This window comes from Lolium rigidum, chromosome 2 (genome assembly GCF_022539505.1).
Source record: "Lolium rigidum isolate FL_2022 chromosome 2, APGP_CSIRO_Lrig_0.1, whole genome shotgun sequence".
Classification (NCBI taxonomy): Eukaryota; Viridiplantae; Streptophyta; class Magnoliopsida; order Poales; family Poaceae; genus Lolium; species Lolium rigidum.
Window position 1 is genome coordinate 63353965 of NC_061509.1, and position 15447 is coordinate 63369411.

Sequence of the window (15447 nt, forward strand, 5' to 3'; positions counted from 1 at the left end):
TCCTCCCACCGCCGCCGGGTCTGCACTTCGCGCTCGCTCAGACTCAGAGATTCACGCGGTGGTCTCGTCTCGGTCGTTTTCATTTCAGGTCTTTCCGGCCCGCGGCGCGGTTCACATGACCTGCCAGCAACGCATATAGTTCCCGGGAATTTGCCGCTCGGTTTCTCCACCGTTTCAGCCAGCGAGTGTGCCAAGTAACGCGCCACCTAATAAATCCTCTCCTCGTTTTGGAATCCTCTGCCCCAGGATTTGCTGCTAGCAGCTCCTGGATTAATTGCGCCTCCTGCTTCCGTCCCCCACCCCACCTACAACATTCCTCGTCGATTCAGGAAGTGCTCGATCATCGCCGTGGCCATGGCCGTCCTCGTCTGCGTCACCGGCGCCGGCGGCTTCATCGGATCCTGGATCGTCAAGCTCCTCCTCGCCCGCGGCTACGCCGTCCGGGGCACCTCCCGCCGAGCCGGTACGATCCCTCTCTCTCTCCCAAATGCGTTTCTTGGCTGGAATGGATTCGGTTGGGCTGACGAGCTAGCTGCCTGTTCGTCCTCCGCAGATGACCCCAAGAACGCGCACCTGTGGGCGCTCGACGGCGCGGCGGAGCGCCTCACCATGGTGCGGGTGGACCTGCTCGACCGGGACACCCTCCGCGCCGCCTTCCACGGCTGCGACGGCGTCATCCACACCGCCTCCCCGATGCACGACACCCCCGTAAGTACATCCGCACCAGCCCCCCTCTCCAGCTCACAATCTTGGCATCTATTCTGAAGAGAGCTCACGCATTGTGCGCTTCGCAGGAGGAGATCATCGACCCCGTCATCACCGGCACGCGCAACGTCGTGGAGGTGGCCGCCGACGCCGGCGTCCGCCGCGTCGTGCTCTCCTCCAGCATCGGCACCATGTACATGAACCCCAACCGCGACACCGACGCGCCCCTCGACGACTCCAGCTGGAGCGACCTCGAATTCTGCAAGAGAACCAAGGTTGGTATCCAAGAAACACTATCCTCTGATTCTGATCTCGCCCGTGAATCCCCACTGACGCCCATGAACGGGCAGAACTGGTACTGCTACGCCAAGACGATCGCGGAGCAGGGCGCGTGGGAGCTGGCGCGGGCGCGGGGGCTGGACCTGGCGGTGGTCATCCCGGTGGTCACGCTCGGCGAGCTGCTGCAGCCCAGCATGAACACCAGCACCTTGCACATACTCAAGTACCTCACCGGCGGGGCCAGGACGTACGTCAACGAGTCGCAGGCCTACGTGCACGTCAGGGACGCCGCAGAGGCGCACATCAGGGTGCTCCTCGCGCCCAACGCCGGCGGAAGGAGATATGTCTGCGCCGAGAGGACTCTGCACCGCGGCGAGCTCTGCCGGATCCTCGCCGGCCTCTTCCCGGAGTACCCGATTCCCACAAGGTACGCTAGTGTTCTCCCTCATCATTCAAGTCAAATAAATTTTCACCATATTTTATACTCCTAAGATACTACTCAAAACGTGCTAGTAGGATGCATTGGATCTTTCTTCCAAACTACAACATCAAGTGTACATGTTTTTACAGTATCCTCTAACACTAAATTAAGAATAATTCTTTCCACAAATGCTATTGCATCTGTCCGGTTGATAGAACAGAAGTGGTTTCCCGCTGTCTGAAAGTTGAAAGCAATAGCCTCGCTTCCATTTGCCTTGAAGACAAAGCAAATTGCTCTGATGAGAGTTAATCATCAACCACCAACTTTGCTTTCAACTTTTCAGCACATGACATAAGTGCGTCCCCAGCTTTTGAAACCTCTCAACGCAAAGCAGTGACATAATTAGGCGGCATCTTTCGATAGTGACCAATCTAATCCTTCACTAACTGAATTGTACAGATGCAAAGATGAGGTGAATCCACCAAAGAAGGGTTACAAGTTCACAAACCAGCCTCTCAAGGACCTTGGCATGAAGTTCACACCTGTACATGAATACCTCCATGAAGCAGTGAGATCCCTTCAAGATAAGGGGTTCATTCGGAAGCCTTCTGACACCAAGGTACAATTACAATCCACGGAACTATATATAAACCATCTGAACATACAGAGTCGTCATATGAGAGATCTTTGCAGTTCGAATATCTCAAAGTTTCAGATAAGTGGGGCAAAGAAACACATGATCATTTAATTGATACTGACAACATAAATTGTATATTTCTGTTGAGATATCACACATCTATGGCCAGCCTTTCTGTTTCATTCTGATTTGCACTTCTGACTTCCACCAAAAAAGAAACACAGGCAGTGGTCCTAATTCTACCATCAATTTGCTGTTGCAGGTGCTTCCTAGTAGGAGTGCGCCGCCTCAAAACTCAATAGTGCCCATGTTCATGTCAAAACTTTGACATGTTTCTGGACAAAGTAACAGTGCTGTTCGCCGTCTCCAGCATGGCAGTTCAATTCATTCAGTTGTATTTTAGTAGCCTGTTCTTGTGTGTGTGGGGCGAACTCCCAACTGTGTAGCGGTACAGGATAGAGGGCAACATATTTCAGTGAGATATGATGCCAAATATTTTCCCTGGTCGATCCCTCCACATCTGATTGTTGTTCTTGTCTGACCCAGTGGGGGCAAATGAAATCCAACTGCTTGGCAGCAATGCATGGAGGAGTGCACTCCTTGAAGTCTCATTCGTACAACCATACTGTTTGTCTACTTGATCTTGTGTGTTTCCGTCTGGATTCAGTATCGTTTAATACATAGACTAATCATTATGTTTGTCCAGCTGGGCTTGATCTTCGTGTTGCTGTGTCGATGCAGTACATGGATTAATATCATTCTGTGAACGAAGTGCTTCCAAATGAATGAAAAGTCAAGTAATCGCTTGTACACCGTAAGGTGGCTACATCGTTCACTAAGTTGTTTTGCATGTGAGTTGACTAGCACATAATTGGATGAGTCTGATATGCTACCTTTTGTTACATCATTCCATCATCTTGATACGTACTGCATACCGAGCAATCCTTCCATCATTTTATCTTCATCTTACACTGAAGAAAACGTTCAAATCTTAGGCGTGACAAGCATACACCCACGCAGACAAAAGAAGCAATAATTGGAGCCGACAGGCATGTTTGGAACCTGGGTACGCGCGTACCCAGTTTTCCAAAAAATGAAAAAACGATATTTAAAAGTTTCAAAAAAATGTGAAGTAAAATTTTGCATGTTTATATTATGTTGATACCTACCCGTGTGCGTTTTCACGAAGAAATACCATTGTATGTAGCCTACACAAAAATGACAAAATGCCCTAATGACAATAGTGAATAGGAATTTGTACTATTCACAGGATCCGAAAATTGCATTTTGTCATTTTTGTGTAGGCTACATACAATGATATTTTTTCGTGAAAATGCACACGGGTAGGTATCAACATAATATGTACATGCAAAATTTTACTTCACATTTTTTTGAAACTTTTAAATAGTATTTTTTTGAATTTTTCATAACTGGGTGCGCGCGTACCTAGGTTCCGTTTGGCATTTTCGTAATTGGAGCATCTTAAAATATACATGAGTGTCTGTCTATTCTTCCGTGCAATACTGAGATCGTGTGTGAAGCATTTTCTTGCTGATGCATAAAATCAAGCATCAACACGTTTAAACAAGTACGAATTCCTGAATCCGAATATTCAACACTCTACTTTTTTCTTACTCCACAACGAAATACTACCTCCGTTTCAAGAATTAAGGCACCCTCATTTTACGAGTTTTTTGTTTGACCAAGAATTACTTTAAATATATCAATATTGTTTGTATGAAATTAGTACCACTAAAAATTTCTTTTCAATACGAATCCAACGGTACTAATTACATATAATATAATCAATATTTTGTTGCTCAATTTTTATGTCAAAGTTCGTCTTAAAATACGTGTGCGCCTTATTTCTTAAAACGGAGGTAGTACATGCCAACTAGCTATTACTTCGTTCATTTTTATAAGGAGAGGGAAGATGAAACTCAACGACAAGCTTTCCAACAGTTCTTCTTTTTTAGAACACTTCACCACACAATAGCTTCATACGCAGCCGTGAGCTGTGAGCTGAATTGGATTTCCTACTTCACCTTCGTTACTATGACAGTCCATACAACAATTCATACCTACATGATGGTAATTGGGCTTTATCTTTTTTAAGGAAACAACTAAAGCCCAGCAAGAATTTTCATTGTGTTTCTAGCAAACATGTTCTTAAATTAAGAAATGACTTGGCCTAGCGCCAGCTGCCCCTTCCAGAGAAAAACCCTAGCCGCCTTCACTTCAGCCTCCTCCATAGATCGGTTCCCCCTCCTCCGACCGGATTCGTCGGCGTCGGGAGGAGTGGGGAACCTGATATATGCATGGAGTTTTCAATAAAAGTAGTCTTTTCAGTAGTCTATGTTAGGATTTTGGTCGCCGTTTTCTTGTTGGTTTTCCCGCAATAGAGATGACATCGTCTGCAATAAGTGATCCCGTTCGACGACGAGATCTTCTTCCCGATGTTAATGGTGGTGTTGAAAAATTACAATTATCTAGTTTTTGTCCCGGTTGCTACGTCCTCAACAGTGGTGATTCGTACTCTCGGCTCGCCATCAACATCGACAAGGCTGATCGGTTTTTATTCCCCAATATACTGGTGTTGGTACTCTTGCCGATGTTGATTGACTACTTTAATGGTTGCGCGCATGCACGCAACCTTGGCATTGCGGCTCAAATTAAAATTATGGGAAAATCTTCATTGGTATTTACAGGTCTATGGTTTGTTATCTATCTTTGGCTGACTTCAGGAAAGTACAAGATTATATCTTGGACGAAGAAAGAGTTTGAAGACCTTGAAGATTTGTTAGTATCTTTTAAACTTTATTTTGTAATCGTTGGAGACAACTCGTGTATCTATACCATGTACTATTTGTTATTATAAATATATGTGGTATTGATTGTCAAAAAAAGAAATGACTTGGTCTAAAAAAAAGAAATAATTATACTCTTTTCTAGATAATAATAAATATACACTCTCTCCATCTCTCTCTCCTTATTCTCTCCCCAACATAAAAATGCTGACGTGCCAACCTATAAAGATATGGCTAAAACAGATAAGTATACTCCCTGGATATGTGAGCCTCCGTCATTAACAACAAGCTATACGTGTGCATATATGTACGAGTATTCTTTGACAATCTAACCTAGCCCTTGGTAAAACTATTTCGAAATATTTGTACCTTATACTCGGGACCAGATCCTTGATTTATATATAAAAGAAAATTTATACTACCTCCATTCCAAGGCTTAAGGCCTATATTTTTTAAAAAAATTAAACGAATTAAAGTTTGATCAAACTGTTAGAAGAATTTATAAATAAATATTTGTAGATATCATATGGAAATATATTTCATTATCTATCTAATGATATTGATTTTGTACTTTTCATGTTAATATGATTTTTGATAAAAACTTAGTCAAACTTAACATAACTTCCTAAAAAATATAGACCTTAAGTCTTGGTATGGAGGTAGTACCGTGGGAGATTCCCCTACGGTCATGCCCCCCAAAAAAACTATTTCAAAATCTGATCCATGAGCTCGGCTCCAACGAAAACGGTCTAAAATCGTGCAGGTCGACGCCAAGGCCCGACACCAAAGGAGGGTCGGCGCTAAGCCTCGTGGCGCCAACCTCAGGGTTCAGATTTCATAATAGTTCCACCGATTTCAAAATGTTTTCACCGAGGGATTAGTTTGATCTAGGGTTAAATTTGTGAAAAAATATCATGTAGGCCGCAGCGGTACTATGCATGCATGGTAGGATCGACAGCTCATGCCTAGAGGCAGGACAACCTGCAGGGCTACGTGCGATGGATGCCTCATGAAGCATGACAGGTAGGCAAGGCAACTGTACTCACGTCGCCTTCTTTCCACCAACACCTGGAACACGATAACCGGATAATGATCAAGAAAAAATCGAGCATAGCTCGACAGTCACACCAGGTCACCTTTCCAAAAAGGCTAAGGATTGACATAATCAAAGCAACAACAAATTGGGAAAATACATCAATGCTCATAGGTGCCAAGCACCCTGTACGTATAGATCCAAAAACAATCGTGGTAATTTAAATAAAGGTTTAAAAAATGTGATTGATGCTCCTATAAGCTCGGAAAATGACGCAGTTGATTCAAAACAGCTCAAGAAAATGGCACACTAACAAATATCAATTTATGATCAGTAACATTTTAACATAGTATCGATCTGCAGTATGCACTGAAATAAAATCTAAAAATGAAAGGAAAATAGTACCCCCCCCCCTCTTACTAGTATTACTTCTTTTCCAGTTGATATGCATTTCAGTTTTTTTTTGCTCGATGCTTGATTAAAAGAGACATTATTGAACTAAAAATGCCATTGGAAATATCCATATATACTGATATTAACAAATAATGCATAAATTCGTGGTTCTCAAATGTACATATAGATCAAGAATTGAATTTAATTACTTACACAGGAACCATATGCAAACCGAACTGAAGAAATCAATTGGCAATTTAATAAAAAGAGGAACTATTCTAAAGCAATTAAGTTATATCAAAAAATAATATCTGATGATTAGACACATGATCTTACTCGGCATAATGCAAATGCACAAACAGCTGTTGGCACATAGCATATCTACATGACTTATGGCTCGCTACTTTAATCAGAGAATTCTGACAGCATAAACATGCATGTTCCCTATGTTCTTAACTAGAATCACAGGAATAATAAGCAAATAAACTTCCAACAAAATTTGCTAAGAACTATCAGCTATTTTTTGCAGACAGAATAAAATTCCGCCAGAATGCCTTAGAGCAGATATTTCATACTAGCTAAGTGCCCACGCGATGCTGCGGCTATCTTTCTCACCCTCTTTTTCCTCGTCAAGGGAACACGATCATTTTTCCTTTCACCGTGTATCCTGCCTTGTGGAGGTACTGGGATCTCTTTCATTGCCTTTCCAGAGTCCTATGATTATGATTAGAACGGTCCACCATGGCCGCCTCTTGTTTTGTACCTCCCTTCGCAATGTTGCCTTTGCGTAAATGACCTCGGCGATATTTAATGTCACCACCAGCACATGTGCTTGTATGCACCGTCGAATTGACAAAGTTTACGTCTTTTGAAAATTGACAAAACATTTTGTATCATTTCTTGTTTTTTTAATTTCTTTTGAAAGGATTTTTTCCTTTATTTTTCTTGGGTTGCTATAACCTATACCTCTGAATATTATTAGTCGGAGAACTATCCATCTGTAATTGTTTTATCAAACTAAAACTAAGGCCACACTTGGTTGGCTCGATTAGTTTCCCGTTCAAATGAACCGGCTCCATCGTTTCGTTGTGCACGCCAAATACGGCTGGATGTTGCAGAACTTCGGAGGTCCTTGAGTTAGCCATTGAAAAAACGGAGCCGCGAAAAATCCGCTGAACTAAGCATCCATCCGGGAGTTTGTTTTCAGCTCCAAGTTTTATGGCTGTTTTAGTTAGAAAACGCCGAACCAAGCGCGGCCTAAGGAAAAGTCTAGATTACAGGCCGTAGGTTACCTGAATCGTTTTTTTGTTAGATGAAGTATTTCACTTCTCATTATGTATTTTCCACCGGCTCTATATGGCCTATTCATCTCCTATTGTCCAAGTCAAGCCGTATAATATTCGAGCAAACTGCAACGCATCAGAATTTAATTTAATTAAACATCTTTTATGTGAGCTATTGGTGTACATACACTTGAAGCTCGATCCGCACTAGGAGTGCCTAGGATCTTGGAATGTATGCTCTTGCCGATGCATGGGTCAATTTGGAATTGCGTTAACTGATGCAAAGCCACCTGGTGCAAGTGTGCAGCCCACTTCCTATTCTCCATTTCTCTTAATTGGGATTAATATTAGTCTATTACGACATTGAATGAGTTTGGTCTTCCTTTTTTTGTAGTATTCATGTGCTTCTGGTTACTAGGGGTGTTCAAATGCAAGTTTTCACATGAAAACAGCCTTATTATATATTTTTTAACTTGCTGCATTGATTTGCTCTGATCACTACCAAAGAAGAGCATTGAACTAACCCATGCGGTTTTGGCCACGTTTATACAAACCAAGGAACGAAATACCCTAATCAAAAGATTAACTACATGATAGATCGACCATACTAAAACCTGCGGGTTCTCAAAAGAAGATGACCATACTAAAACTATTTTCGTTAACACCAAAGATATCTAAGTTTCTCATAGTTATTCTCACTTATCTAACCATTTGAATATTCCTCTAAGAAACAAATAAAATGAATATTTCTCAGATTAATTAGTACATAATTGATCCATTGAGCATTACTCTATATCACAAACCCATGTTTTACAGAGAAGTATGCACAGGTCAACACAACGGAATAGAACACGCATGCAACGACATGCATTTCCCATGTTTCATGTCTTAGGTAAGGTTAGTTACGATAGTTGAACATGCATATGTCCCCTGTCTCTGTGTAGAACTACACACCTTACTATATGTACGTCATTTTTATAAGGTGTGTTTAGTGAAATTGGAGGCCAAGCTATATCTAGCCTTTTATTTAAAAAAACCAAAAAATCATATTCGAAGTTTCAGAAAGATTCAAAAAAAATCCTGGATATAGCCAATAATTTATTCTACAATAATGTAAATTCTTTATATTCTAAGATACATAAAAATGTTCGCTGTCGTAAAATGTGGACTATGCTCATGTCCACACATTTGTCATTTTTGTGTAGCCTATAATACAAAGAATTTCACATTGTGATTTAACACACTTGTAGTATACATCGTTGGATACATTCAGAATCCTTTTTCAACTCTTTTGAGACTTTAAAATACGAATTTTGAATTTTGAAAATAAAGGGATACATGTAGCTTGCCCTCCATTTGTAGTTTCCGATGTTTTGAACAAACATATAGGTTATCTAAGATTGGAAATAATACCAAGGATAATGACTACATTTAATTCACTGTTAATTATGTGCTCTCTCCGTTCCAATTAGTCATTACAGATTACATCTAAATCAGCGACAACAAATATGGAATGGAGGGAGTACCTTTTAGAGGTGAGGGATGATATTATTTTCTAGATAGCCATATATATGTATTCAGAAATGTTCTAAAAATAAATCAAACTAAATCACGGCATAATGGAGGAATGTCACTATCTATATATGAATGGGCTCAACATAAAATTAAGATCGAAAAGCAAACAAAGATTTGCTAAGTTGTATACAAGGACCATCAATCGATATCAGATTTTGATAGATCCCTGATTTTGGGCAACAATTGTTATTTTGTAGGCTTTTAAACGATAATTACTGAACATTATTCCCTGAACTAACTATATAACACAGAAACATTGCATTAGAGCAATTATTGAGTGTTTCTATAAGACAATATTTACAAACATGGAAAATTCAAATTATTTCTTCGAATATGCAGGCAAAATAATTGAACATTTGCTGAAGTACAATGTGCTTATCTTACATTACGTACATCGGATTTTCAAGCAATAAAAAACTAGGAGTCAGCTCAATGGGAAATAATATGTAGTTTTCCGTAATTTAAAACCAAAGATAAACAGAAAACACATTTTATAGTTCTATTTCATGCAAATTTATCTACATATTGAGTTATCAACACGATTTCAATGCAAATACTCCCAAGAATGATCAATGCTTAATTTATAAAATGTATATTTTCTCATCTCTTTCCTCCTAGAAGCATTAAAAAAGCGAAATAATAAGAATAAATAAGTCACATACCGCGGTTTAGGAAAAAAAGGAAATTCAAAGGAAGTAAATGCTACTTCCTCCGATCCATGATAAGTGTCGGAAATTTAGTACTAAGTACAACTTCCGTACTAAGTTTCTCACACTTATTATGGACTGGTGGGAGTAGGAAATATACTACACCACATAGAATTGAGTGTTAATTTGCAAGGATCTCTCTAGCATGATATTTAAGATACTAAAATGACTTAATCCTGCCATTGCTAGCTGCCTCTTTGTTAAATCTGTGCAAATCTTAATTATTTGGACACATCACACATATGCTTTGCACATATGTATTGCTATCATATGCTTTTACGTCTAGGAAAAATAGATGGTGAATCATGAATGAGAACACGCTGGTTGAAATTTGTGAAGAACAAGGTACACATCTAAAAAAATGTGGACATGCTAAAAACTGATCACACACTTAACTTAATATACGGACTTAACGTGTTGACACAATATATGAACTCAAAGCAGGCAACCGATAAAAACTTCCATAGTGCAAATGAAAGGAATGAGAAACTATACATCACATCAACACAATGGATCCAACAAATTAACTAAAATTTTACTGAATCATTAAAAAATCTAACACATGCAGCTAGCTAGAAAATCAAGCACCACAAACTAACCTAGTAAGAGGATGTTGACTATTTAATGAGATAGAAATAATACCTATTTATATATGGTGGCTACTATTTTTTCTAAATCATCCATCACCTTGAGATCACATCAAACAAGTCATCCAAGATACTAGCTTTTACTACGTGTCACTCATTACTCCACATGAATTGATCTAGTTTTGCTTAGGTAGGTTACTACTTGGCTCAATTCATATCGTTTTCAGCTTGCCTCTTCGACAGAAACAGCTTTCTGAGTGTGTTTTTTTCAAAGATATTTGTCTGAAACTGCAGGACGAGCTTCAGTTAACCTACCAACATATATTGGTCACTTGGAGACTGATATCTAACCAATTGTTCACTCAGTAGACCAAACCATGCATGTCAAAGTAAGGAAAACTAAATGGTATACAATTGCAACCAATTGGAAATATCAAAGTAGGAGAAAGTGGATGAAATTCACACCTCAGAAGGAAGCATGGGAGGAGTAGTTCCTTCTGCGAATTTATTGTGTAGCTCTGTTGGCTATTAAATCATGATGCCCTTATCCTGGAAAAAAAAGAATAATAGCAAAAAGGGTCAGCCGTGAGTAACGGTTAAGACCAAAAACCAGGCACAAACCAAAGTATAACCAAGCAGCCCTCATCACCACAATGGAAGCGGATCCCTGAACAAATGGAAAGCAAAGTAAACAGACATAAGCAAACCCTCATCAGTAAAACTGCAACAGCAGGAGTCACAGTGCACCCTTTTACAGTGTGCGTGAGGAACAGGAAGGGGAGAGAGAGAGGTAGATAGATAGAACCAAATGCCAAAGTGAGAGAAAGACAAAGGGGCCTAACCTAAGATGCAAACTAGATCTGGCAAAAGCAAAGTGAGGCCACCTTCCTTGCCAAATATGGGTCATCTCTTAGCTTACTCCATGCTCCTTTTTTACCCCAACAAGAACTTGATCAAACCCCACCACCATGGCCGAAACCTGCCGCCATGGAAACAAGCAAGGAAAGAAGGAGGGGCTTGTTAGGAGAGGAAGAGAGAGGATGCATGCTATTAAATCACCACAGGGTTGCAGTGTACCGGCAGCATCTCCATGATCCAGCTCCCAAGGCGAGTACACTGCAAAAGGAGAAGAAAAACATTTTGGGGATGAGAAAAACAAGTAACAAATCCAATCATTTATTCCAGTACTTCAAGCCTACAGCTGCTGCTCCTTACAATTACCACTAGCATCCGTATCCTCACCTCGGTAGTAGCTCCCAAAGCCAACTTGATTGGAAAGATCAAAACAACAGAGCAAAAAAACAAAGAGTGCGCACACATCTAAGAGATAAGGAAGTAGCATGGTAAAAAGTGGGAGAAAAGCCTGAGTACTTGCCGCATGCGTGTTCTGTCTTTTGTGGCTGAGTTTCTCTCTTACAAGCAGGGCTTAACCTTCTTTGTTGTGAGGAAAAATATGAACAGTTGAATTGAAATTGAATCAAATTGGTTCTAAAAACCCACCTGTGGATCTGAATGTAAGGTGAACTCCCAAGAGAAAGAGGCTGACAGAAAGAGGAGTGAGCACGCGGCGAAGACTGCATACATGTTATGCCAGACATCACGCCGTGTGCTCACTCTCTTCTGTCAATCTCTCAAGGGCATCTACACTGAGAAGCTGACCTTACTTCACAGATTGCACAAATGAAGAACAACTTCCGAAAAACAGCACGCAAATTGAAAAAAACCCATTAATCCGAATAAAAACCCAAAAAAAACCGCAGAACACAATATGGAAACGGGAGAGGTTTTTTCTTCTTGGGATCCGGTGAGCGGCCGCCGTACTGGAATTGAAAGGAGAGGTGGTGAGAGAAAGAGCTCTCTCTCTTTCTTGTTGTTTGGTTTTCGGAGCAGAGGAGATGGATGGGATGGGTGTCGTACCTCCCAGTGCTGAGACCTCGCAAGGTTTTAAGTACTACTCTGAGTAGTAGTACCCCTGCCGCTGCTGCGAAGTAGTAGTTCCAATCAGCAACAGTTGACACTACATAGTGTGCATCTCTACTTAATTATTAGTTATATTATATTCTATTGTAGTAGTACACATAGTACAAATATCCCACCCAAAAATGAGTTAAACCTAGCACTGTTCATAGTACGACAATACTCCGGCTAGCATCTCCATCGATGCTCTATAATTTTATGGCTCTAGTCCATTTTTAGGCTTTTTTATGACCATTATTCCTTTATTTTTCTCTTGGGAATTCTGGAAATCAAAGCCTTTTTTCTCCAGCCAACGTACACATCCAACTGGCAGCCAGATATGAGGTTCCGACAGTCCGTTTTGAATCTCATGGTCACCTGCCTAGCTAGGTATCGTTTTATAGCTTAGAATAAAAGGATTCTCACCTCAATTGTCCAGCTCCAGTACCCATGCAATGCAACCATCCATGCTGGTCCCTCCACTGTCTATGGCTTTTGCTGCTCCCTCGTTGTTTCGTGCGCAGAAGAAAATGCCGGCCTCAGCCGTCCTACATCGATGCAATAACCTAATCCAATAAGACTAAACAGCTAAGTATCAACAAAATGGTATAATAAAATTCCTACAGTCTCTTGGTCAAAATATTTATAAAAAAAAACCGAGAGGGAGATAATTCAGATCGGACTGAGCACAAATACAAATGTTAGCTCGCGACATGCACAGCTGAAAGGTGATGCTGAAACTATAATTTTCACTTATGCCCCAAAGATCAAACAAATCAGCCATAGATTCTCTTTGCATGCCTTGATCTTCTTCGATCAAGTGTACAAACTAGTGCAACTTGATTTACGAGTGGTCGGATATTCAATATTCCACATACACTTGTCACTAATGCAGGAGTCACCTTGACTTAGCTGGAATATGCGCCGCACATGCCATCACATAAATTCCCAATTTGGCCTGTGACACGTCCTCTTATTTGTACTACTAGTATGTTACCATGCCACACATACAAGAAAGTATTTGAAAATTTTCTGAGAAGGTGAATCAAAAGGAGAGAAATGCCTAATTAATTCTATCATGATGAAAGGCATAACATTTGCAGTGTAAGCAAAACTGGTGGGCAGTCCTCGCGTCATCTAGCTCCCTCTTTTATGAATCTCTGGTAACTAGAGACACCAACTTCAGCACCTATCGAACAATCAATAAAAAATAAAAAGGGAAATCATTGCTGCCCTCAACTCAAGCTATAATATGTGCATTTTCCTTTATGTATGAACAATCCACTAAAATAAATCTTGAGTTTCAGTCATTTTTTCATGGTTCGTTGATCTAAATTTAGCGTATCAGAACCCCGCAATACAATTACACCCTGGTTCTATCCCTACCAAGATGGTGCCGGCTTCAAGGCCCTCTTTTCTTCTTAGTATGGTGGCGGCGAGAGGTAGTGTCCCTCATGATTTTCGGGAATAGAAATGAGACACATGTAAGCTCGCCCAAGACGGGACAAAGGCACATTGATTTTCAAGGCCACCTAGAGGTTAGAAATTACTCTCTCCAATCCGTAATACAAGATGTTATTACAACGAATATCAAACTATATTGGATGTAATAACATCTTATAGTGGAAGTAAGTTGGAACAAAAAATAGTTACTGTCTTGTACTTGTACATGGCCTCCAATCTGAAGATCTATCTTTTTTTTAAACAAGGCAAAAGCTTTGCCTAATTCATCAATTAAGAAGAGTTTTAGAGAAAGCAAGCCAAGCGGCTTGGAGACTCGTCACTGCTCCTAGTCCATCCCATGTTTAGTCCTAATCGGTACTGACCAGTTTGATTAGGATTCAAACAGCTGAACATGGATTAAACAAGGCTTACACGATTGATCTTTGAATGAAAGGGATGTCAATAGTACCTTAATAGGTTTATGTTACGTCTTGAAAAGGACAGACATTTGCTTTCATCATTTGTACAAAAGATAAACATGAGAGAGAGAGAGAGAGAGAGAGAGAGAGAGAGAGAGAGAGAGAGAGAGAGAGATGTTACCCTAATTCACTGCTTAGTGGTTAGCAGAGAGGCAGAGACATGAGAGTGGTGGTACCGAAGACCTGGGCCGATGGGATGTGGTCGCCGGGTGTACGTAGGCCCCTAGACGTTATCTTGTGCGGTGCCTTTCTCCATCATCCAATAGGAGCAGCCATTTTCAGCACCCCACGGCCGTGAAAGGTGGCATGCGTCCTCGTCTTTCCCCCTTTCCAGTAAAGAATCCGGACGGCTGAGGAAAAGTAAAAAAGAAGAACCAAGGCAGTGTGAGAGCCAGAAAAATGACCCAAAAAATATATAAAATTCTCCTTTTCCTCCTCCTATTTTCTCTACGTCTCGTTCTCGAGGTGACCCTCAGGCAATGATAATCGTAAACAGCGGGCCGTGTCGGAGAGATTAGGAACGGCGTTGTCGACTCTTGATTGGCCGTGCTAACGGTGGGCCCACGGCCGTGGGTGTGACCGTAAGGCTTTACGTGGCTACCTCTCAGTGGTCGCAGGTGGGGTGGGGCCCTGCTGGCCGGTGTCCCTGAGGGCTTGGAGCCTCCTCGTCCTGGCATCGATCCTGGGCGGGTAGACTAGGCGCAGTACAGCCATGTCTTTTGGCTATGTTACAACCATTACCCTTAAGAATGGATTATTCCCAAAGTCCTCCCTGACAATGTAAAAGCAATGTCTGTCTAAATGTTCTAGAACACAAAAAGTTTATGTAAACACTTTACTTGCGCACAGAATATTCAGGTTCTGAATACCACCTAGCTAGTTGAAAACCCATGTAATTCGTGCACCTTATGGCAAGTCCAATATACTATTATCCTAAGCCATATCATATGAATTAATGAATGTTAAAATAAAACTTTTTATTGACATGTATCTAACTAGATGGATTGTTATTTAATTTAAGTTTTGTGTGAGAGAAAACGTATAATTTGACTTGAGTTCCATCATACAAAAGCCATATCTAAATTAAATCTCTCTCATTTAATAATTAATTAAAAACACACATTTGCCTAGTCAGCATGATT

At 40.9% G+C, this 15447-nt stretch overlaps 1 protein-coding gene and 1 long non-coding RNA gene across 3 annotated transcripts; one reads left to right on the top strand and one right to left on the bottom strand.

The window, feature by feature from the left end:
* Positions 1-254: 254 nt before the first annotated feature.
* Positions 255-2622, top strand: LOC124691848 (cinnamoyl-CoA reductase 1-like). The gene is made up of 6 exons (XM_047225127.1): positions 255-463; positions 554-708; positions 795-980; positions 1056-1411; positions 1865-2024; positions 2305-2622. The coding sequence occupies exons 1-6, from the start codon at positions 355-357 to the stop codon at positions 2368-2370; spliced, it is 1032 nt and encodes a 343-aa protein (XP_047081083.1). The 5' UTR covers positions 255-354; the 3' UTR covers positions 2371-2622.
* Positions 1566-12332, bottom strand: LOC124691849. Of its 2 annotated transcripts, XR_006999192.1 has the most exons (6): positions 11670-12332; positions 11505-11543; positions 11270-11406; positions 10893-11094; positions 2936-3013; positions 1566-2769 (listed from the first exon to the last, which is right to left on the bottom strand). It is a non-coding gene; the product is annotated as an uncharacterized LOC124691849 (long non-coding RNA). The 2 variants fall into 2 exon arrangements; XR_006999191.1 differs by having other exon boundaries at positions 11505-12332.
* Positions 12333-15447: the final 3115 nt, after the last annotated feature.

Coding starts and splice junctions, on each gene's coding strand:
- LOC124691848 (XM_047225127.1), top strand. CDS start 355: ATGGCCGTCCTCGTCTGCGTCACCGGCGCCGGCGGCTTCATCGGATCC. Junction 464..553: donor GGGCACCTCCCGCCGAGCCG/GTACGATCCCTC, acceptor CGTCCTCCGCAG/ATGACCCCAAGAACGCGCAC. Junction 1,412..1,864: donor GAGTACCCGATTCCCACAAG/GTACGCTAGTGT, acceptor TGAATTGTACAG/ATGCAAAGATGAGGTGAATC.